The sequence below is a fragment of the Zonotrichia leucophrys genome, chromosome 4, assembly GCF_028769735.1.
Source record: "Zonotrichia leucophrys gambelii isolate GWCS_2022_RI chromosome 4, RI_Zleu_2.0, whole genome shotgun sequence".
Taxonomy (NCBI): domain Eukaryota; kingdom Metazoa; phylum Chordata; class Aves; order Passeriformes; family Passerellidae; genus Zonotrichia; species Zonotrichia leucophrys.
Window position 1 is genome coordinate 53218964 of NC_088173.1, and position 24224 is coordinate 53243187.

Genomic DNA, 24224 nt, shown 5'->3' on the forward strand with positions numbered 1-24224 from the left:
GAGTGTGTAGCTTGTTTTGTATGAGTTTATTTTATATTCCATGAACAGCCTGTGGAGGCAATATTTCAACTTCATTAACTTGCTACTGTACTATAAATTGTTTATGGTCACTTTCTAGGGAGGAGCATGTTTCATTATTATTTAACTGTATTATGCAGAAAGATAAATATTCCCAACATTCATAACAATTGAAAATGCCAGGACTGAAACTACAATAACCACATAGATTTGGACATCAATTAAATAAATATTTAAATAAATCTAAGAAACCACTACATGATTCGCTTCTGGGCAATTGTTATTTCATAAAACCCAACACTAAGCAGCATGTTAGAATTACTTTATTTAATAGACCAATTCCTAAATTTCAAAGGAATGCTTATCTTCAAGCCTTACCTTGCCTTCCTTGGTATAAGCAAGTACTTTATCTTCTTCTTTTGGGTGAAAAAGGAGAGTTTCCACAAAGAAAGCGATGGGTTGTTTCTGGAAAGTGGCTCCTTCATCTGTGCTTATGAAAAGGCTTTGGTCACGGTCATTATGGGAAGAACTTACAAGAATTATCTAAAAGACAAAAACAACAAGAAGCCTTCAGAAGCCTGATTTCTCTGTAACAGAAAATAGAGTCTTGGTTTTTTTTTTTGTAATAATGTCAGATTTTGTACACATCTTATCTTACATATCAAAATTATGCAGACAAGAAACTCAAATCACCTAAGATAAAAGGATTGTAAGATTTTATTAATCTTCCCTGACCAAACCTGTGAGTGTTACATTCTATGACTTCTCTTGGAATCCACACCAAACTGATTATGCTTCTCATCTCTGCTCAGAATGATTGCCTTGGGTTTTGGTGCTAATACAAAGGTCATGAGGCAACATGATAAAATCTCCGAACTAATGAAAATAAAAAAGGAAAAATACTACCAATAATGACTTATTTTAACATGTCTATATAAATATATCTCTTTATCTAGTGAGGCTACTAAATGAAAAAGCAATCATAGCCATAGCAGAAGAATGACTGAGGAGAAATAACTTCTTTATAATATCTCTCCATTGTTTCATCATTCTCCTCTTCCTGACAAATTTTGAATAAAAAGGCAATTCACTTTGACGCAGAAGAATACGCCAACAAATCATCTGCATTTCCTTCTCAGGTCCAAACAATGCCTTGACTCAAGATAATATCTTGAGCTGATTCCTTGGGTGATCTTTATGTTAAGATTTAAGCAATAAAGAAATTCTCCCCACATAATTTATTTAGAATTTCAGTAATTTCAACTTCTTCACCTTTTGCTATAACATCATGGTTCTAAAACTGCCAATGTGAGGATCCATTTTGATTGTTTTTCCAGATCAAAAATGTCCAGTTGTCATTCAAAAATCTGCCTTTATCAACTGATAGCTTGCAAACAAACTGGATTTTTGAAGTCCAACTGGGCTCTCTCTAGCTCATTCTTCAAAAACAATTTAAAAAAAATCCTTAATTCAAAATGTATTTAGAATATTCAGCAAATGGTGCAGAAAACACCACAGAATACTGATCACTGTAATACAGTGACTGTAAATTGCTTACAGAGATAAATGGCAATGATTTATGCAAACAGAATCACAATAATGTGAATACAGAGAAGGAAAGAGATTAACAAAAACAGTACAGTTTTAATGTAGTCACTGTTTTAGAGCAGAGCTGAAGTTAAAATTCTGAAACTTCTAATGAATTATACAGATATGACAGCTGGGCTGAGCTTTTACTGCAATTGGTCTTGGGGGGAAAACTATAAATTCAACATTTATAGATGCTCCAATCTGACAAGTAACTTAAGCATGTGCACTTTTCCTTGAAGCACACACACAGTGGCACTAATTTCTAGGGCTTTCATATACCTCAAATAGGGCACTTATTGAAGTACATTGTTGAACAAGAGAGACAACCGCAGATACTTCAGGGTTCATGGTCCAGTGCTGAAATCCCACACTAAAGCACTTATTAAGGCAAATCTATTCCATTAGCTGCATGACTAGGTCAGTAAGAAGAGCAAAATAATAACCCATTACTTTGTAAAATCTTGTATTTTTTAATGATATAATTTACCCAAGAGAAAGAAAATGACATTTTTATTGGAAAGTCTCTGTAAATGACACCTTCACAAATGCCTTCTCTTATTTCTATTGTATCCAATGGCTTTCTGTCTCTTGGGCTTTTTGTCCCTTCAGTGTCTGTTTAATTCATTGCTATCTACACTCCACCAGTAGCTGCTGGTGGCCTAGATACAGCATTCAGAGATTCTTGTGACACACTCATTAATTAGGTTTTCTGCAGCAGGCATGGCATGAACCTGAAATTGAATGTGGCTGCCATGTGCTGCCCTGTCCCTGTGCCTGCATCTCAAGGGGGAGTGAAGAAGTGTTTATGCCAAGCACAGATATCTGTACTTTCTTGCCAGACTCCCGTCTGTGACTTAGGCTTAAAATATCTATTTTCTCTTGGAAATAAATAAATTCAAACTATTTTCCTGCTGAGAGAGGTACATAGTGCTCATTCCTGTTGGTTCGTGACCAGAACATAGAGAGAAGGATCTGCTTCCCAGAAAAGGCATCAACTGCACTAGACCAGAACAGTAATCTCTGGACCACAAAAATACTCCCTCGCTTTTTTTTTCTTCCCTGACCCTATAAATCTTACACTTCAAAGACAGCAAAATTATGGCTTCAAAATAATAAAGGAATGAGATGCATAAAATGGGGAGTGGTTCTCACTGTTAATGAGGCTTAAATATAGGCATGGCCAAGCTTCATAATGTGGACTCAACAACACTGAAATAATAAAAAAAAGTTTGCTATAATGTAATGCAAACACACTGTGATATTTGCTAATGCTGCCCTTCAAAAAATATTACGTACCTTTTGGAGTTAAATCCACTTTAAAACAGCCCAAAGATTGTAGATTTGCAAGCATATATGGCAGGGTTGCTAACTATTCTTTTATTCACACACATCATAATTCATTTAAATAAATATTTTTGAATTTCCCTCAGTGTTGTGATTTATATTTCAATAGTTTAAACTGATCATTATGTGTCAGACATACAGATTTCCTCCCACAGCTAACACACCGGTTGCTCAGACTTGCCTGCTGGCTAACACTAGTTATTTAGGAAAATGCTCCAGAGTAAATATTGTATCCACATTAGATGCTTTCCATAGCAAGTTTTATTTACTTTGTAAGTGGAACAAGTAGCAAAACCCTCCCGCAAGCAGCTGATGAAGGGATGCAACTGGGACATACTGTCTGGAGAGCCAGCTAGCAGTGATGGCTTTACCTCAAAATAAACTTCTTCCTTGAATAACTGAGTATTTAAAAACCAGAACAGATTTTAAGCACAGATAAATTTGAGCTCCTTATAAACATTTTCCAAATAGTTTCTGACTCCTGTGAGATTCTGCAGTTTTTTTTCAATTGTAGCTTTATATTATGTTGTTTATCTCAGACATCAGTACATAATTTCCATCCAGCTAAATAAACCACAATAACATGTGTATACATTCAGGTCTTATGTAAGTCTACAACTGCCAGTAGCTACACAGAAGTAAAAAAATATATATATATATTTCAAGGAGATAAACAGCCCTATGGATAAACAGCCCTATGGATTGTAAAGACAAAGAGTAAAAATAGTATCTGTTATAGATGAGCAAAGGGAAAGGGAAAAAAATCCGATAAAAAAGGAAAATACCACACCATGCCAATATAGGAATTCAACCATTCCAAAACTAAATAAAAGCCATGCTTTTCCTCATTACAGAAAAAGTCAGTGAGGCAGGAGTTAACAGAAAAACCAAGCAAATCTGAAAATAACATAATTAAATCCATTTGTTTAATCACTCTTTCAAGACTGATTGGCCAATATGCCTGTCTAACTATTCCTACTATGAGTGGAATCACAATCTGAGCCCCAAAGAATGAAAAGATTCTGATGGTTTAGGCTACAGTTCTCTGCATATCAGACTTTTTCTTTCACTGTTACCATGAAGATTTGGAATAATCATAGTGATTACTTGGGAGTCTTAACTGTAGATTTGGCAGCAATTCGAAGCTATGCTGCAATTTCAAGTGGCAATAAACAGAGGATATTAACATGCATCATTTGCACTGTGTCTGAAATATAACCCCCCTCCCCTCAGTTTACGTCCAATCAAAATTTAAACTCAAGACAAATTTGATCTTAATCAGCACTTTCTGTAAAACAAGGCAATTTTCTAACATATTACAATTGTGCTGTCTCTTTCAACTGCAGCAACTGATCTTAATTTTAATTGTAGCTTTTATTTTCCTTTCTATTTCTCTCATGTTTCAAAGGAAAAAAAAAAAAAGTAAAAATGCCCATGATTAATAAATTTTTACACTCACAGCATCTGACTTGCTATAGGAGACTTCTGCAGTAAGTGGTGAGAGATGAGACACTATTTTTTAATTCTATAATACTCCATAAGGTCAGAAACGAAGACACTCCTCAGCACTCCATGCTGACCCTGAAAGAAGAAACCTCGTTTGGGCAGAGTAAGAAATGAAAAAAATATAGAGACTCTTCATTTAAGCCCACAGCAACATGCACCGAGAAGCCAAGCATGGCCAGGAAGAACCTATCCTTTCTCAGCCATCTCCAGTAGGCTGAACTCCCACTGGACATAGAGTATTCATCTCTGGGGATATAATCCTAAAGAATGCTGGACCCACTCCAGGGAAAAAACCCTTAATGATGTGAACATATAAGCCATCCCCACTGAGGTCAAATAATTTCATAGAACACTTTCAGAGACGGCTCATCAGCAACTAGTCTGAACAATATTCTTGCCAGCATCTCACCACCCTCACAGTAAAGAACTTCTCCCTAATATCCAATCTAAATCTGCCCTCCTTCCCCTTAAAGCCATGAAGAAATGCAGTGCTAATGCCTAGGTGAAGGTGCTTGGCCAACCTGGAGACGAGGTGCTGAGCACAGGGCATCACCTGGTGACACCATCACAGAGACCTCTGTGCCTGCACAGCTCTGATGGGAAATGGCCTTTGTGCCAGTAGTGCCAATCTCAGGGCAGCATTCACAGAGCTTTACAGCACTGCAATCACACCCTCAACGTTTTTCAGACTAATTAACTCATCTATTTGTCTTGGGTTTATAATTTATGTTATTCATGTGTTATTAGATACACTTGGCTGAGAGGAAGATTACTAAAGGTTCTGGTGCCACTTGTAAATGAGATGTTGCTTCTCAGGCAGCATTCATAAAGCACACAAAGTGGACTGCAAAGGGTTATGATTTTTATTTTAGATGGTATGAGAGACCTGATAACTCAAGAGTGTCTAAGTGAGAGTGAAATATAGTCCCTTTACTCTCAGAGTGGTGAAAAACAATACCTAAAAAATCAGCCCAAGGTCATTCCAAGCAGAGAGTAAAATAAAATGGCTCCCAGATAGCAGTTTAATCTTGTAGATTTTCCCAGGAAGATGCATTACAAAATCACTCCTCACAAATGCTAAGTTATGAGTGGATCTAATAAGTCTGCTTCTGTGTCCAACTGAATTGGGTGGAACACATATAGAAAGGAATTTACATACACCCCAGAACAGTATTTTACTTTTCGTGTTAAGCATTCACAGCTTCATCTAGAACTGTTATTTTCCCTTGAAGAATCCCTTTTAAGCTGTCACACAGAAGCATTTCAAAACAGCAACTAGTCTCTAGGAGAAACACCATAAGGGAGAGGAAAATGGGAATATTAAGGATAATTCCTGAGAATTATTTGCTACACTAATCACATAATCTCAGGACACAATCAAAGCCCATCTGAAGCTATCCTGGTGGAGCTAATGGAAAGAATGTATCATAGTTTCTTCTCCCCTGGGTTGTGGTCAGCTCATTAATCATTTGGAATATCACAACAGGAGGTGCAATATTTTTTGTCTAGTATCAGCAACATATTAGGCACTTTAGGATGTGGAATGAATATTTAGAGGTCAGGATCTTAAAATAAGCTGGTTAGCAACTGGAGCAGTTGGTTATATATGACATACTGAAGAGGAAGTGAACATCAGAGCTAGAACCTTAATAGAAAAATGTGATCAGAGGAACTGAACAGAGCACAGCTGGCTAACACTGCACCTAAGCAAGCCTGAAATAATATAATCAGATAATAAAATAGTTTTGAAATAGTTGGCTTTCCTTTAGGGCATTCACCATAGTGAAATCAAGTTTGAGGGTGCTTACATATCATAATAATGAATGCCTGCAGAGAAACAGCTATGGATGTTCTGAGTGGTGTTGATGAACAGAATGAAATTTCTGCCCTGATAGCAACCTGTATCTAACTAAATCAGCCAGATCTTTTGAACTATACCTCAAAGGGGCTGATGATGCCAAGTCTCTAGGGAATACCAATTACAACTCAGTCCATCAGTCTCTTCACTTAGAGAAGGGTAGGGATACATAAGCTGATCCCAAACCCTCCACAGGAACAAACCTCATGCATCTGTAACCTGCTAGAACCAAAACATCATTGCCACTTGACTACCATGACAGTGCAAATTTTCTTGAGAAATGCTCTCTTCAAAAGCATTTCAGAGCATGCTGCCAGCCTGAGAATTCAAAAAAACTGGCACACATTAGGCAAATTAGGAATTTCCGCCAGATACTGAGAAAGGCATGAATATGCCAAAGGTCACAGTAAAAACAGAAGAGTCCTTTGATCTTCTTGCAAAGTCCCATGTCAGCCTGGCTATTGCTAATTCTTCAGCAAAAGTGATCATTTGATGTATCCCTTGTAGATTCCTACATCCAAAGTGGGTGAAACTTAATGTTGAGATGCTTTGAGGGGTGGTCCCCATATAGGTTTGTTCACATATTCAAAAGTTTGGGTTTAAAGGATTTAAATCAATGCACTCCAGTGTACCAAGAACTAAATCAGATGGTCTTTTCCAGTATGCTCTAAATAAGCAGTTTGAGAGGGAAATAGCACTGGGAAAGGCATAGCACCAATTCTTGTCACAGCAGGGAAATGTTCCCTAACCTGGTTTTATATTGCCTATGAAACAAAAACATTTTCTGTGTCTAAGAGGTAAAAAGAAAAAAGAAAGAAGAAGAGAAAAAAAGTTGTATTAAAAGCAGAAATGGGCAAGTTTCACTCTTTCCCACCAAAATTTCCAGAAACATTAGTACTTACTGGAAAAAACAGGCACACACTGACCTTTTTAGCTTAGGCATTTCACAGATTAATCGAATTCAAGAGCTTATTTTGTAGACCTCCAACTAAACTGCAAATATTTTCTGCCTCAACACATCACAGAACAAAAATATAAAACAATGCTTTCCAAACAGGATAATGGATGCACAACAAATGACTGCAGTATGTGATTTGATCTAAATTAATGAAGAAACAGTTCAAACAGTTCCTAGCCACCAGCCATTAATTTGTCAACAGCAAAATCTGCACTAAGCTCAAAGAGAAATTACCAGTGGATGGTAATTAGTGACAGGAAGAAAACATGAAGGAAAAAAGGCAGTTGTGGTGGCTAAAATTATCACTCATACAGGATTGATCAGGACCTCATCATCTTCTGTAATAGATAAACACTTTTCTGTCTTAAAAATACTAAAGGTATGCTTTGTGGTCCTTTATTATGAATCTCAGCTCTGTTATAAGGCTGTATAAGAATTTTCTGGGAAGACTACAAAAATGAGCTCACAAAACATTGTTCCGGGGAATCTCACTTTGCACCATTTTTCCCGTCCAATCCCAAATACTCATCGGGTGTTTTCACAGGCAAAGGTCTTCCCATAATGCACCCAAGACATCCCCAACACCAGCTGAGGCATCAACTTCCAGCACACCTACTCCTCTCTCTCCCAGTTTTATAGAGCACTTTTTATGGAGATCAAGGTAATTAATAACACTGCCAGAAGTTATGAAGAATAAGTAGAATTTTCCAAACCTGTAGGTAAGAAATGTGTGTGTATGTGTGTGTGAGTGTGAATATACACATTTGCAAACACAAAGTCAAGGAACCAGATGGGCCACCTCCAAAGCTGCTGAAGCTGCTGACTCTAATCACTGAGAGCTTTGAAAGACTCAGTGACTGGGAGCTCCTGAAGACTGGAAAACAATAAATATCCTGCCTGTCTTAGCATCATCTGCAAAGTGCTTCACAAGTGTCTCACATGTATTTTGCTTTTGCCAATTTTCATACCTAAAGGGGTAGCTGGAACTAGGAAACGAGCTGTTAAAGTTCTTTTCCTTCAGGAAGCTCCTGATCCCTTTTGAAAAGTGTAGGAACTCGCCCGAAAGGAGGTCTGGGTATAGTTAAAGATTGAACAGGTTTTCTCCCCTAGACCAGGAGGGAAAATATAAACCTGGGGGAAAGAGCTGCTCTGAGCAAGTCTTTCATACTTAAGTCACAACAGATTATGTGGGTTTGAAGAAGAAAATGGGAGACAGAAAAAAATGGAGAGGAGCAGAGGCAAATGCTGGAAAAACAGTAATTATTTTTCACTTGAATTTGGCCATATCTCCATTATGTAGGCTACAAAGCTTAATTATAAAAGCTCTTGCTATTGAAATATTTCCCCTTATCTTTGATATCCAGTCCAAATGGACTGGAAAAAAACCCTTGAAAAGCAGAAAGAAAATGTCTTTTAAAGTAATTTTTGGTCCCATTAGGGTGAATCTCATTAATAGAAAAAGGACTTCACTGAAGAATAGAGCTTTTCTATTCAGAAGCATACAGTACTGCTGTGGCTGATTGTAGCAGCACTGCAGATAATAAACCTTTCTCCACTGGGGCTTAGATTTTTTGCAGTTATAAAATACTCATTTGATATTGAGGTAGGATTTCAGTAAATAGACATATCTGGTAGCTGTTGTCCTAGTTTTCTCTGGGTGTACTTGGGAGTGGTGTTGACTGGTGCTTTTGGAAGAGAATGTTTAAAATATTTTTTCTATTGAAAAGCATATTTTTTTCCATAACTGAAATGTATTGCTGAGAACTTACATCAGATTTACAAGTATGATTCCTGGGGCCCATGAGGGCCTTAGGGGGAGAGAACAGCTCCCTTTGGGGATGCTCCACCTTATGCACATGGTTAGAAAATATTTTTTGGGGCAGAGATACTCTCTTTGTTCATTAGTTGTTAGAGCACTCATATGTGTGATTGCAGGAGCAAGTCCTGGCCTCATCCCAGTTGAATGCCATTATTACTAAACCTTAGGTAATTCTGCACATATTCTCACACATATTAGAGAGAAAGGCTGCACATCACCCAAACCAGCTCAGAAATAGAAATAATATGCTCATGCTCATTTGCTACATTGGAAAAATTTAGGGGAAAGTGTTATTGTTTCTGTCTTTGTTCCTGAGAATGTTATTTTCACTCTTTTCCACTACATTTTAATGAGTAGTTCAAAAGTGAATACAGACATTGAAAAATGAATGAACAAACATTTCTACTAATTTCCTTTTCTCATTTTACTAACATTTAATCCTCCTTAAAAGCTTGTAATTAAAACAGGCATTTGTTTGGTTGTTATTTTGTTTGATTTTAACATAATATTTAACTGGAAATGGAAAGTTGATGAGCTTGGGTCATCTCAGAGACAGAAAACAGTAAGAAAGATTTCAGGAGCTTTCTCTCCTGCCAAGAACATTGCTAGATTCAGCTACAAATTATAACTGATATGGAAAAAGAAAATCCAGGCAATATTGTTCTTTTCCTTTCTAAGACAAGCAACTACACAGAGCTCTAAAAACATAAGACCTAGATTAGTCTTGGGGTTACAATTCTGATCCCAGTCAGATAGAAAAGTGACCATTTTGCAGACCCTGGGACTGATGCCATCTAAAGCCTAATCCAAACAAAACATCAGCCTTATCATTGCTTTTGCCCTTACAAGATTTTTGCAGTGGCTCTTGAGGCTGTAACATGAATGTCTTATGAGACTTTACATTTATCACAGTTTCTCTACATTTCCCATCAATACCAACAAGATGTGAATAAAAATAGGTGTCCTTTGAGTGGTGTTAAAAGATGCAGTGTGTGGAAGATAACTTCCCAACACAGCTGATGAGGGACACAGCTAGGGAACATGCCCTGCTGCACCTCCTGTTTAGGAACAGGAAGACTGCTGTGGTCACAAAATTATAAGTTTGCTGTTCTTGGAGAAGCATGTATGGCATTTGGAAGAAGGTTGTCATGAGGTTAAGAAGGGAAAAAAAAAAAAAAAAAGATTTTGGTGGCTCTTCGGCTCTTCTTGCATGCTTTGGGTGCAGTTTTTTGTTGTTTTGTTTGAGACTTTTTTGTTGTGGTTGTTGGGTTTTTTCCCTTGTTCGCATTAGCCCTGTAAATGACACTGTACTTACTTATTTTTTAAAACGCTTGCCAGTATAACTGTCTAACACATCTTGTTCTTCACTTATGCTTTAAGCCACTGCAGCCTGGGACCACAGCTAGACATTGATAAAAAATGTAAGAATACTTACAGACTTTTTATTGATTGCATTTCAGATAATGCTCCTAAAAACTTGTAAGCACCATCAAATCACCATAATACAACACAACTAACTCGGCTGAGGCCAATGTGAGCAAGCCATAAAGGACGAGACATAAAAAATGAAACACTGGGATATATAAAGAGCCTCTTTCACATAATTAAAAGTTAATTAAAAACTCCCAGTATAATCTATATCCAGAAAAAAATGGCCTTTTGTCATTTCTTCAAGTGAGTTTCCTGAGAGAAGCACTCATCTGAGACTGCAGTCCATTCCAGAAAAGTAAATAGAAATCACAAAATAATCAACAGCCTGTCCCAGGGGGCAAACTAATTTACTAACAGTTCTTGATAATTTATTGCAAGTTAAACAGTTCAGTGACATGCAGGAGAAAAAAAGGGGAGAAAAAAAACTTATTCATTCCCTTGCCTGACAGTGTCTCACAATCAAATCTATCTCGCTTCATCAGCTTGTTCCTAGGCATTTCTTTGAGAGAATTTATAAGCGGACAAGAAAAAGTTTGTAGAGAAATAAACTATAACTTATTTATAGTTACTGAAAATAAAAGGGCTTATAGAACTCAGAAGGTATCAAAGATGGCATATTTACAAAAAAAAAAAAAAACCACAAAAACCCCCCTCAACCTTCCCCCCCCCCACAAAATGAAAAAACTCAATTTCCCATGCAACCAACCTCCCTCAAAAACCAAGAGAAAAGATAAACCTCATTCAAGAACCAAGATTGTCCAGGGGGATGGCTAGTTTTCCCAAATTGCCTCCAAACAGACCTTCATGATCAGTGAAATAATCTAACTAAACATAGTTATCCAACTTAGTTGGATAACTAAACAATATATTGTATGTTTATTCAAAGGATCCTAAAAAGAATGTTTCAGGAAAAATTACCAAAATAAAAATTACCAAAATTTCTCTGAGTTTTAACTGTATAGATCCATGTGGTGATTTGGCATGCAGAAATAACACTGATGCTAGCATTCATAAACAAAGCAGCAGAAGACCCCACCATCTAAATTGTGCTCAGCATGCCTGTAGTCCCAGCTAGGTTTTCAAAGGGCTTCAGCACATCCATTTTTCTGTCAGCCTGATTACAAGTTGCCCAGGGCAAGATTCTCTCCCTGTTTCCCATCTGGACAGTGCCGAGCTCAATCATACCTCTGCCTGTAGGTGCAATAATGATAAAAGTAAACAAATACAGCTGCAAAAACCAGACTGGCCACACCCAGCACTAAAAGCAGCTGAGTGCTTTTTGAAGCAATTTTTTTTTTTAACCCCAAATGAGAACTTGGTGATTTTTAAAGAAACAATAATTATTTATGGCAAATTAATTCACATGAGCTACACACTGTCCTCATTTCCTCTGTCATATTCAGAAAGCAGCTCCACTAATTTCATTCACTATACTAGTGGTGTGATTTGCAAACTGCTCAGCATCAGAAATTCCCAATTGCAGCATGGTTTATGCTTTCCACAATTTTTAGAGAATTTAAATCTATGCCTACAGAGAAGCCTGGGTCTGCTTAGCCTCCTATTCTGAGCATCTTTTCCAAGGTTTATCACTAGGAAGGGTTTTCAGTATCCCCAAGCTACAAAAGACTTTACAAAGAGCCGTGGCTGTGGGTGTTAATGAAAGGCTCGCTGTGATCTGGGCTGTTGGAGCAGCTGCAGACGAGGAGAAAGAGAGCAAAAGAGAACAACACAGGTTCATGCCCCAAGAACCTGAAGTGGCACCATGCTAACAGACAATAATCACTACAAGCAATTGAGAAGCTGAACTGCTCCCCTGGAAAACATGCTGTGACAGAGAAATGTCAGACTGCCAACAGCCAGTTGAAACAGGATGAAACAAGAAGATGAAGCTATGTTTTTGGAGTGGCCTATTTAATTTCTGTAGAATGCTAAATTCTTGCAAACTCTCAACAACAATATACACAACCTGTCAAACCTCAGGTAAGATGTGTACATCTGGTTCCCATCTCTCTCTCTCAGTGACATTGAGGACTGTCAGGTCCCTCTGCTGAGCAGGGCACAGGATTCTACAGAAATCCAACCAGGTGGGGCAGCTACAGCAGGATGTCAAGATTGTTCTAGTACAAAACAATTGTTTACTTCTATCTTTTCCACATTCAAATTTACAGTGAGTACACATATTTAGTCTTTCAGTTTTGAGAATTCAATTTGTGAATTCAGATTTAGGCCATAGATTCTTACAGAGCATGGAACCTACATCTACTGCAGAAAGACTCTTTGCAGGGAACTGGGACCATAAGTCTGCAATGTAGTGCAGATTTGTTTCCAATTAAGTCTTGTTTAAAATAAAGTAACTTCCCACTGAAAAAAAAAAAAATCTGTTTTATACTGAGATACTTTTCAGAAACAGGCAGAAGCTAAATTCTGCAGCCTAGCCCCATGTTCACACTATAACTTGTTACCACAAGTTGGTTATCTCTGGTTTCTACCAGTAAAATGAACAGTCTTTACATGTCTGCAGAGCTTGGGAAACATTCATAAGATACAGATCATTATTTCAAGTTTGTATTGTCACTAGTGTCCAAGATTTACCATGCTCAGGCTGGGAATTTATAAATTTTTCTCCTCCAACTCCCAGGTACATCTTTTGATTTCCCTCCATTATTCATGTCTAAGTGAAACTGCAAGTTGACAAACTATTACTGAAGGAGAAGGAGCAGTGCAGGTTATAGGTAATTTAAATATGCATCTCCATCAAAAGTTGCAGTTAAAGTGATTTCTTCCTGCCCTGTATCTTTAGGAAAGGAGCAGTATAAAGGCCTGCCCTGGGCCTCCCAGGGAAGCATTGATTGTCTGCAGCTCCCATTATGTAGCTCAATAGCAATGGGTGATCCTGTGATACTCTAACTTCCCATGAAAAATGGCTTGGCTTCATGTCAATATTCTGCCTACACTTGCCTTCAGAATTTAGGAATGATTTAAGATTTATTTTAATCTAGTCCCAAATCCTCTGCTATTTTTAATCAAAACAGTCAACTGTAACCTTTGTTAATCCATACTCACTATGCTAAATATAAGGGGGAAAAACACCTTCAAAAGTTTCAGGTTATTTTTTGCAATGTAGTTATAGTAAAAGCAATTTGTTGTGGATGGTGTAACATAATGGAAGCTGACAAGGTACAATAACTGTTTCCCAAAGCACACTGCACTCTGCAAACACACATCAGAGCAGCAAAAACCACACAGCTTTTCCTCACTAGAAGATCTGTAATAAAATTACATGCTCACAAAGCCTTCCCTCTCAACACAAGACCCTAAATCTATGCCAACTCTACTGTATGTTGAGATGAGACTCTGCAACCTCTCTGCTGAAGGTTACACTCTAGAAAAGGAACAGCAAAAAGCCCTGCCCTGGTCATAGACCAGAATATTATGATAAATTGCTTTATTGGTAGCTTAAACAAGATTCACCAGGGTATGATTCTTGGAGCCCAATAAAGACATGCTGTGATGGACAGGCAGCAAAACAAGGCATTAGAGAACCCAGGTTGTATTTGATATTCTCTCAGCAATTCAGTATAAGACTTGGGGGAGTGTTTACCTCACCTCTCTGTGCTTTATAACACCCATCAACATAATGTAGGTAAACGCTTATGTGCATTGCAGGATTTATGTGATGGAATAAAAATATGCCTTAATATTGAACTGTCCTTTGCTATAAATATCCCTACTTATATTTCTCAAAAAAAAAAACTACACAGGTTCCATCCTCTCTGGGTTTCTTCTCATTTTCTCTGCTGGCATTTTGACCATTTAATGCAAAAATTTCATTGCAATGTGCATAGTGTAGATCAAAATAGTAACCACTGAACAAGAAAACAAAAACTATTGTGAAGAAAAATAAACATCTGTACTGTTCAAAGGAGTCTCAAAAGCAAATTTTCCATAAATAAGTGAATTTTCTACTCATTCAACTTCATAGCTCCCTGTAGAAATGACAGAGCGAAATATGAAGACTGTTAAACCTGCTGAAGCTCAGTCTAACAGATGCAAATATTTACTCTGAGAAATAAAATTTCTCACTATAATATCTGTTTTAATCACATTTGCCAGTGTAAAATTTGTGGCTAAAACAATGAAGTCCAGATGTATTTTGACCTTTCAAAAAACACAGTTGGAGGTTTATACAGTCCTTCTTCACTTTAATATGGGAGGTATTTTAGAGAAATAACTAATCATTCCTTAAGTAAGGCAAGGCTGCAGAATCAGGTCTGCCATGACCATCTGTTGAAATAAAACAATTTGTGATGAGCATCTTGTTTTTCAGAGGTGTGAGAATTCAGGCCTTTGAGCTGGTTTATCCTCCATAGCACACCAGCACTCTGTGACTTTCATATTATCAAGAAGTACTCAATTCAGTGTGAGAAGTTAACACTTGCTCTAGCACCGCATTTCCCCCAACCTACCTGTTCTGACCTGAAAGTTAGCCAATATACCTATTTTTAGTTCTAGTAATTACCACTCTTCAGATTCTCACCACCCTGAAAGAAAGACCTGAATCACAGGACTCACCATTATATAAAACATATGAATGGACTGTACTTGAGCTACTCAATAAAAGGAATCAAAAGTTAAGGTCACTCCATCAGCATTGAGAGCTACCAGTGCTTCTGGATGCTGAGTTCTCTTTCAGTTTATTGGAAATAATGGAATAGACTAGATACAGTCTGATCATAACAGAAAGATTCTTAAAAATATTTTTCAAGGAAACATTTGTGCACAGTCTTGATCTGATCAATGTTTTACTAAAATAAACACAGTTCTGTAGTCTGCAGAGTACGAGACCACGAGTGCCCCTTGCAGATGGCAGAGAAGGCTTGGAGGTTGCTGGCAGTTGTCAGCATTCCCTTAGACCTTACCCCTGGAAAGGTTTGTTTTCTGCAAGGACAGCCTTCCTCATTGAGTTAGGGAGTAAAAGGAAAAGCAGAACTACAACACTCATGGAGCCCCACTGGAAATAAATAAATCCATACAGAATCTACAACTATTGCTGAATGATCAGAATTTTTTTTTTCTTCCCAATATCCTTTAAATTATGAATAGCAGTTTGGAAAACAATAAGTATGTAACATAGATTTCCACCTGAAATTTTAATCTTGTAAAAAGACAAATGGATCAAATGAATGAAAATCAAGTATGACTCTTACATCAAAGCAGTTCTAGTGTGTTCCAATACAAGAGTGAATACATACCACTGCAGAGAAATATGTCAAATAATCCTAAGATTTAAATTATTTTCTCTCTATTTACAGAGCAAATGTATTTACTAGAATAATTTTAAGAACCTTCGAAGAACAGTATTTGGCTGCTTGAAAAATATTAAAAAGACATTAAAATGTGGCATTTGTGCAATCCATGCAGACAAAAACTGCAGGAAATCTTAAAAGTCATGCTGCCTTCTGAATAATCACTGGGAATAACAGCATTACTCACACCACATCACTAGCTAGTCCCCAGTCACAAACAGCTGTAATTAAGGAATTATTGGAAAATGTATCTTACCAGGCTACCAAAACTATTTTTTATCACCTCAAGAAATGCATTAAAAAGACCGTGACAGTAACAGTCAAAATTTTTCTTCCCCATTCATACTCTATACATAAACAACTCAATTTTCACCAAACTGGACCTCCATTTGCCTTGCTTTCAGTAATTATTACAGATACAGTCAGTCTTACATGAGAACAATACAGGTACATTTTTCCTTGTGCATCATCTCTTTACTCTCAAGTCTTAATTATTTAATTACATCTACAGCAGAACTTGCTACATTTTACAGGGACAAACTATTTTACATTTCAATATCAGCTCTTAGTAATTCAGCTCAGCTCCCTGCTATCCAGACACATTTATTTCTTTATTCTCATTACAGTGTTGAAATAACACATATCCCAACATTCAACCAGGAGCAGCACTTCAGGTGCCTTGATCCAACATGACTGAATTACTGATATGACATTCCTTCCTGAATCAAAAGTCTTCCTTGTCAAAAGCAATCTCCAGTTCCTACAACTTTCTGCTGCTGCTCTTCCTTTGTCTCCCTGCTCTTGCACCAGTCTTGATTTCCCCTGGAGGGATACTCATCTTTTTTCAATCCCACTTGTCTTGGTCCTTCCCTGTTAGGTACAATGCTAATGCTCCTGTTCCGTTTAACTTTGATTGTCAAACATATCAGCTGTCTGCTCAGAAATAGCCACAATTAAAAGCAGTGTGATCCTGTATGTAAGTATTTGAAGGGAAGGTGTCAAGAGGATGGAGCCAGACTCTGCTCAGTGGTGCCAAACACTAGGTCAAGAGGCAGTGGGGAGAAACTGATGCACAAGAAATTCCACCTGAATAATGGGAAGAACTTCTTTACTGTGTGGGTGACCAAACACTGGAAGTGTCCAGACAGCATGGGGAGTCTCCCTTACTGGAGATGTTTAAGAACTGTCTGGACACAAACCTGTTCCATGTGCTCTGGAATGGCCCTGCTGGAGCAGGGAAGTTGGACCAGATGATCCAGTGTGGTCCCTTCCAACCTGACCCATACTGTGACTCTGTGATCCTGTCTTAGAAGGCTAAAATACAACAGTTGTATCTGAAGAACTTCTGAATACTTCTATAACTCCTTACAAACCACAGCAGCTCAGAAATGTGAACAAAGAGATTCTATCATTTTTACTGTAAAAAGCAAACAGACTGAAGGACAAAGGAAAAATATTACCATTACTCTCCATGTTGTGAACTGATGGAGAAAAACAAAGATCTGCTTTAAAAAAACCTCTTATTACAGTATGTAAACAAAGCCAGGGAAAAACACTGAGAATAAAGCAATTCCTTTTGTGACACCATGAATTTTCCAATTATGTCCAAACTTATTACTCTAAGCCCTTAAAAATCTGGTCCTAATCTTAGGCACTCAGCATTTTTGATCCTTTCGATCCTTTCTGTCCTTGCCTACCATCCCCCAAATCTGTTCCCAAAAGAATTCTATAACAGTGAAGTCTATTGAAGAACAGGGTATTCATGCAGTGCATGTTCTGTTTCACTCAAAAACTTAATACATAAACTTGATACTCAATACAAGAATACACATTTTTTAGTTTAATATATATATGTATATAATTTATGGCAACTAAATGCCCGTTCTCAACGTGTGTCATTAATACCAAGCACCTGTAGCACAGAGACATTATTTCAGAACATCACACTAATCTTAGCAGTAACAACTCATCCTTTCTTTCAGATCAAAAAGAAGTAACACTTTCTGATCTCAGATTACAGCTGTGATGTTGCTGATGGAAGAATATTCTGTTTAATAGAACGACCTGTGTTACCTTTTGTTAGGGAAGTGTCAACTGTGAAAGGCTTCATTAAGAAGAGAGAACGAATGAGCAAGACAGAAAAGCCCTTTAAGAAAGTTGGGCTGTCAGGTTTTCTCCAAGGAAAGTAACAGTCCTTTCAACACTGCTGTGTGAACTGAATTATATTTGACATTTACTCCAACTCAAACCTACCTAAAAGTTACACAGTCAATCAACATTCATTAGAGTCAAGCAGATTTATTAAAGTGTTTTTCTCTTCCCTTCACACCCCCACCTTTACAGATTCTCCATCAGTAACTTTCCAGCGCAGCATGATGCAAGACAGTCAACTTTTTACTGAGCTCTGTGCATGGCACACTCTAGCTTAGTGAACTTTATGGAGGTGGTGTGTACCTGGGAAACTTCAGAGATAAGTTTAATTGAGGCAGGTATCACTACTGATACGCAGCTGACACAGATGTGCACCACTGCCCTTTAGGGACCTGTCCAAGGCTTTGTGATAGCAATCCTCGGCTATCAGATATTTGCCACCAGGGGTTCCAGGGGAGTTCAAAAGCTGTAACACTTGAGATTCCTATCCTGCCTCCCCAGCTTCTACCTCTTAATCAAGTTTTGATAAGCCATCACTTGTACAGCAGGTTATGAACTCAGAGATTAGACAACAGAACACACTCAGCTGGGCTCAAAGCGTGACAGTGTTGGTCTCAGTGCAGTGAACTGGGGATGTGATAGCATTAAGCTGTGCTCCTGTTCAAATGCAGGGCATGCTTCAGAAGGCCAGGTAACTGAAAAACCTTTTATCTCTCTGTGACATAAAAAAAGACAATAAAACTCTATAAAAATTATGGAAAATTTTGCTGTGTGTTTTAATATTAACTGTGAGCACCTGATAGTACTCAAATACAGCTGCTATGAGGCTTTCATTTGTTGGAGGAATTGATCTAAAAGGCAGCCTGCAAAACACATGTAAACAGCTGAATCAGTTACGCATTAAACTATTGACACCAAACAATCTTAAGCAGTCATTTACCATAAAAAGGCAGAGCAATTGCTGCATTTTTCCTAACTATAAAAGCCTCACAGTTTCATACCTTTTAAGTCTAGAAAAGGCCACTACAACAGTCTCTCATGGGAGCAACACTGCTGAAACTGCATGTGATAGTAATGTAAATTTCTAGCATCATTTTCACACTGGCATAATTTTGCTTGCTTGCTGGATTTTCACCAGATTTAATTACCTCTTTAATATTATGCTGCCTATACTTGTCATATGAAAAACACTGTGATCTAAACCTTCAAAATGGGGAAACTTTATTTCCTATATAGGGTTCACTGAACATGTCTCCTTTTGCAGTAAAATGTAGTTTATGTCAAAAAACAAAACAATCCAAAGATCAAGAGGGACTGGGGCAGTAATTCTAACACCATCCTATTCAATATCATATCAAACAAATGCACCATGAGGGGAGGGGGGGGGTGTATGAATACTTCAGGTTTTATCAGAAGATATTGGGACACCATTAATATCCAAGTAGCCTCCATTTATTTCTGCATTAATGGAATCATATTTCAGCTGAAGAAAGGTCATCAGCTGTCAAGAAAGAGCATTAACCAGATTAGGAATTGCAGAGGCAGTGGTGGCAAATAAATTTGGCTCACAAAGTACTCATAGGCTGTATTTTTTTGCCCGAAGCCTATTTCCAAGTAATTTTCCAGTCCCATCAATTACATCAACAAAGTGAAATACTTTTGTTTATTCCAGACTTGAAATACCCACTCTTTGAAACAAACAAACAAAAATTTCACAAAAGCTTTACATAGCTCCTTCCTTTAGTCTGTCTCTCAGAAAATAAACTCTGTGCAACCAAAACATTTTCTCTGACTTTAGGACAACAGCTGGAGGAAAAAAAATTACAGTAAGATCACAAACATGTATGGCTGTCAGTTTTCCATCTGAACTGTTCACTAAAAAACTTATCTTGGTTGAAATCCAAAACTGTTCCATTAATTTTAATGGAATGACTTTGGAATTAAACTAGCATGGAGCACAATTTGCACAATTTGCTGCTTAATGACAGTTATTTACAGAAGGGAAGCTGTTTCATGTAATCAGTCAGAGCACCTGCTTTTGTAATCAGCCTGTGGAATCAGACAGATTACATGATTACTACCAAACATTGTGCAGATACATTCTGAAAGAATTCATTGCTACTTCATAATTTTAATCAAGGTGGCAGAAAAAGACCCACTGAAGAAATAAAAATAAAGTTCCATCTCACAGGTATTAGGAGGATGGAAGAGGAGCATGACGTTGGCCTGAAGCCTGTTTCTGAAACAGATTTAAAACTTTTAAACCACATTTTTTCCACCCAAATTTCATAAAAAAATCATCATTTCATAAGCTCCTCATAGGGCTTGAGATCAATCTGCAATCAACTGAGATCATCCTTAATTTTAACACTATTTTATATTAGCAAGGGAAAAAGGAATTGGCAATGGACAGGATAACCCCTCAGACTCATGGTGCAATATGAAGGACTTGTGTGGATTATGAAAATTAAGACATCAAACTCTTCCCTAGATCTGCAAGGAGATTCCACCGTTGAATAGAAACTTTTACTAGAAAAAGTCACAAAAAGTATAATTTTGGCACACCCTCCAAATGCCAAGTCACTGGGCATTTGTACACTTTTTGTTTCTCTTATTATTTCTAATTATGTTGTAAAATAGTTTTCTTCAATGACCACAATCAGTAACAAGCTGAGAAATAGCATCAGTTAAAAATCTTGCAGATAGTGAGCTTCACATTGGATTTGTATAATAAAGTTAGTTCAGAAGAAAACAATTGGACTGTATAGCATGCAAAATGCTTCAGCATATTTATAAACAGACTGAAAAATCACTGAAAAAATAATCTGCCATCTATTATCCTGATCCACAGCAGCAATACAGAGAAGCAACTAAGATACCTGACTGTAACAACTCAGTCATAACACTACTATGAATATTTTCACTATGAGGAATTTCAATACTGAATTCCATACTCTATATATTAAAAAAGAAGAATATTTGCATCTTGAATGTATAGTATGATTCTAATCCAAAATATTACAAGGTTCTCTCAGCAGTGTGAAACTATCTCTGTGTGATGTTTGAGCCAAATTACATTGCTTAGAAAATTAAGCAAATACAAGTCCTGGAGATTGCTGATTTATAGCACAGCAAAGTGTTTCAGTAAAAAAAGACTCTTCGAAAATGTTGGCTATCTTAATCCTTTTAATAAAAGCCCTCTAGTTATAAAGAGAACTCAAGAGAATTCTAGCCTTTTTCTCAGTTTGATTATGGACTATGGCAAGGAAATGTTATTCTTCTGCACTTTTTTAATGTAAAAAACCTCCAAACCCCAAAACTAAGCAAATGGCAGTTCTCCAAAGGACAGATAAGCTTCCAGCCGTGGAATTCAGCCCAGAAAGACTCAGGTGCTCCTCCTTCCAGTGCTGCATGCATTATCTACAATTTATCAGCTCTCCCAATTACCTGGGGATTGAAGAGATTTTGTAATCATAAACTTGCTAACTCTATTATACTAATGGACATTCTGTCAAGCAGGCTCTTGAAACATTAAGATGAATGACCATTTTGTCAGTGACAGAGTGACCATAATGAATGACTTAATTTTTAAGAAGTTGCATGCATAATTACACATGCAAGTAGGTGCAGACATGGGACTGCATCTCATGCACACGTTTACTGAAGCAACAACTGAATTTTCACCATCACCATGGGCATAGGTTAGAGTTTTGTGCTTACAGAGATCAATACACTTCTATACATACATGTTCCAAACTCAAGACTGGTGCTGGAAACAAAGTATAACCTTCTGGCTTAGTTTGGAAGAAAAGCTAAGAAATCAAGTTACATAGAATAGGAAAGGCAAAGATTAAGATAAAATTTCAATGCACATTTGATTGTATACCAGTTTTATGTTTATAAAATGTAATATGTTTCATCTGAAAGAAAAACAGATGCACAAATATCAAGAAATACAGATAAAATATATTTTCCTTAGTATTTACAACAGAACCTCTTGATTTCCTCTACCAAAAGCACTTCTATGCTGACTACCAACCCATGTAAAACATTACATGTGTATGATGAAACCACACATCATGTCTTGCTGGAAAGAAATACATAGTGTGTCACCATTTAATCAGGTTGACCAAGCACAATTCTATTTGTTTGGTCAGCCATGCACATACCTGCTCACATGGTTTATGTGTGGCTGTATTTGCAGCGTGCTTTTGGCATCACAATATGTCTTTATTACATTACCAAAAGAAACCAAGTCTTGATGTGCTACCTCAGCATTTATTCCCTCCAAATTTCTATAATTTCCTGCTATTTTTAGCAGAACTTGCTGGAACTCAACATCAGAAAGAAATCATGAAAACATTAATTTTTCTTATTGCCAGATCTTCTGTCTGGTCTAGTGTTAGAGAATCCCTTCTCTACTTCCATCACAGTGAGAGACCTCTTGCAGTATGAGCACATCCAATGAATCCAGCAGGTTTATTCCTGCAGCCAAATGCTGATGTACACAAGTCACTGAAACTGGGCTCCAACATGTTGTTTGTCCACAGAAAATCCCACTCATTTTCACAGATGTGTTTACTCAGTTCCTAATATTCCAGCACTCCTGTCCCAGACATATGGACCAGAAATGCTGGAGCTGCAATTGCCAAAACTTTACACTGAAGTTTCTTGTGCAACCTTGGCTCAGCATCTCAGGTATTCATCACAAATTAGTCTTTGAGCATGCATTCCCTTTGTTCTTGCATATAGTCCCACATATTTTCTTCATTCCCTGGCAAAAGATCGATATTTACCTTGAAAGACCATTTACTGCCTAATATTAAAACAACCAAGTATCAGATATGAAAAATTAAAATTCAGTGTAAATTTTACCAAAAGCCAGACAGAACTATAAGGAATTGAAAAGTCCCACATTAGGAAATACTAGGGAACTTTAATGGCAAGCACAAATAGTTGGATCATCCTTTTGACAGCATATGCAGCATGATCCCGGTTTTGCTATCTGTGCATTTTATTTTCTATTGCCATGGGATCTGCTGGCAATAATGTATTGCTATTAATGTGTTACAAAAGATGTCTGATATGATTTGCTTCAAACCCTGCTACCTTGTCTGTACCCCATATTAGCAGGAGGTTGATTTAGGATCTTTTGCTCAGTGATTTGTACTATACAATTATTAGCTCCATCAGTGTGCAGGGAGCCCAGGGAGAGGATTCTTACTTTGTACCACCAAAATCCTTTACCAACTTCTTCACTTCCACTTAATAAAAAAGTAAATTTTTGTCTGCTCTTCCCAGCTTTACAGACTATGACATATTTCTCCTTTCATATATTTCATGTCTTCCCAATTGGCCCTTTTTACAAACATGTCAGGGTCAGATTACATTTTCAATAAGAAGAACTTGAGTTTAATTTATTACCATGTTTAAAAAGTTCCAGATCTATCATGGGTATCAATATGATGTTATCTCTGGGTTTTGGGGGTTTTTTTGATTGCTTAGTATATAACCTGTTGGACACTGTTCATAACAAGCTTCACATTTGGTGAAGCTGTAGGTTGAGAAGACCTATTTCTTTTTTTGCTCCTGTTTGAGTGCTCTTACCCTAAGATGTGTCCAAAGGGAGGAGGAGCTTTCTGCCCTCTGGTTATATTTGTTCTCTATCATGTTCTTGATGCAGAGCTGGAGGCTGAGGCAGGGAGCACTGTGCTACTTTGTGGGCATTTCTTATTTCAATGGATTTCAGCTATTCTTGTCTTCTAAGTCACCAGAAGCCTTTAAGTTACAAGCCTCCAGTAATCCAGTTAAATATTGGGAATGTGCTACATAAGCATTAAATGCAATTGTTAATATCTTCCAGGGGCTCCAGACAGCTCAGATTATTCTTAACTGGCCCCCTTGGCTGCACACAGGGCTGTATTACTCATATCTGGAGGGAGATGTGTCCAGTCGACTTTATCCACTGCCAAATATGTTTATTTATTGCAGCACTTCAGTACATTCCCTAAGCTCTTCTGTTCAATAGCTGGTGGAAGAGGCAGGATTAAAAGGCTGCTTCTCAGCATCTTTGGCTATCTTTACATTTTTCTTCAAAGACATGTATAGGACAGAGGCTACCCCATGGCTTTTAGAGACAGAGATGATGAGTGATCCTCTTTGGTTGTAAAGCATACCTTGCAGCAGTCCCTGATTTTTACTTTTAAAGTTCACTTCCCTCCTTGATCTCAATTGTAACTTCAC

The 24224-nt window shown here is 37.4% G+C and overlaps 1 protein-coding gene across 7 annotated transcripts in view; it reads right to left on the minus strand.

Moving 5' to 3' along the window:
* Window positions 1–24224, minus strand: part of SORCS2 (sortilin related VPS10 domain containing receptor 2) — a 538682-nt gene that overhangs the window by 108415 nt on the left and 406043 nt on the right. For all 7 annotated transcript variants that reach the window (XM_064711730.1, XM_064711728.1, XM_064711726.1 and 4 more), the window contains exon 4: window positions 397–561. In XM_064711730.1, the coding sequence (XP_064567800.1) occupies window positions 397–561 (165 nt within the window). The remainder of the gene's footprint in view (window positions 1–396; window positions 562–24224) is intronic.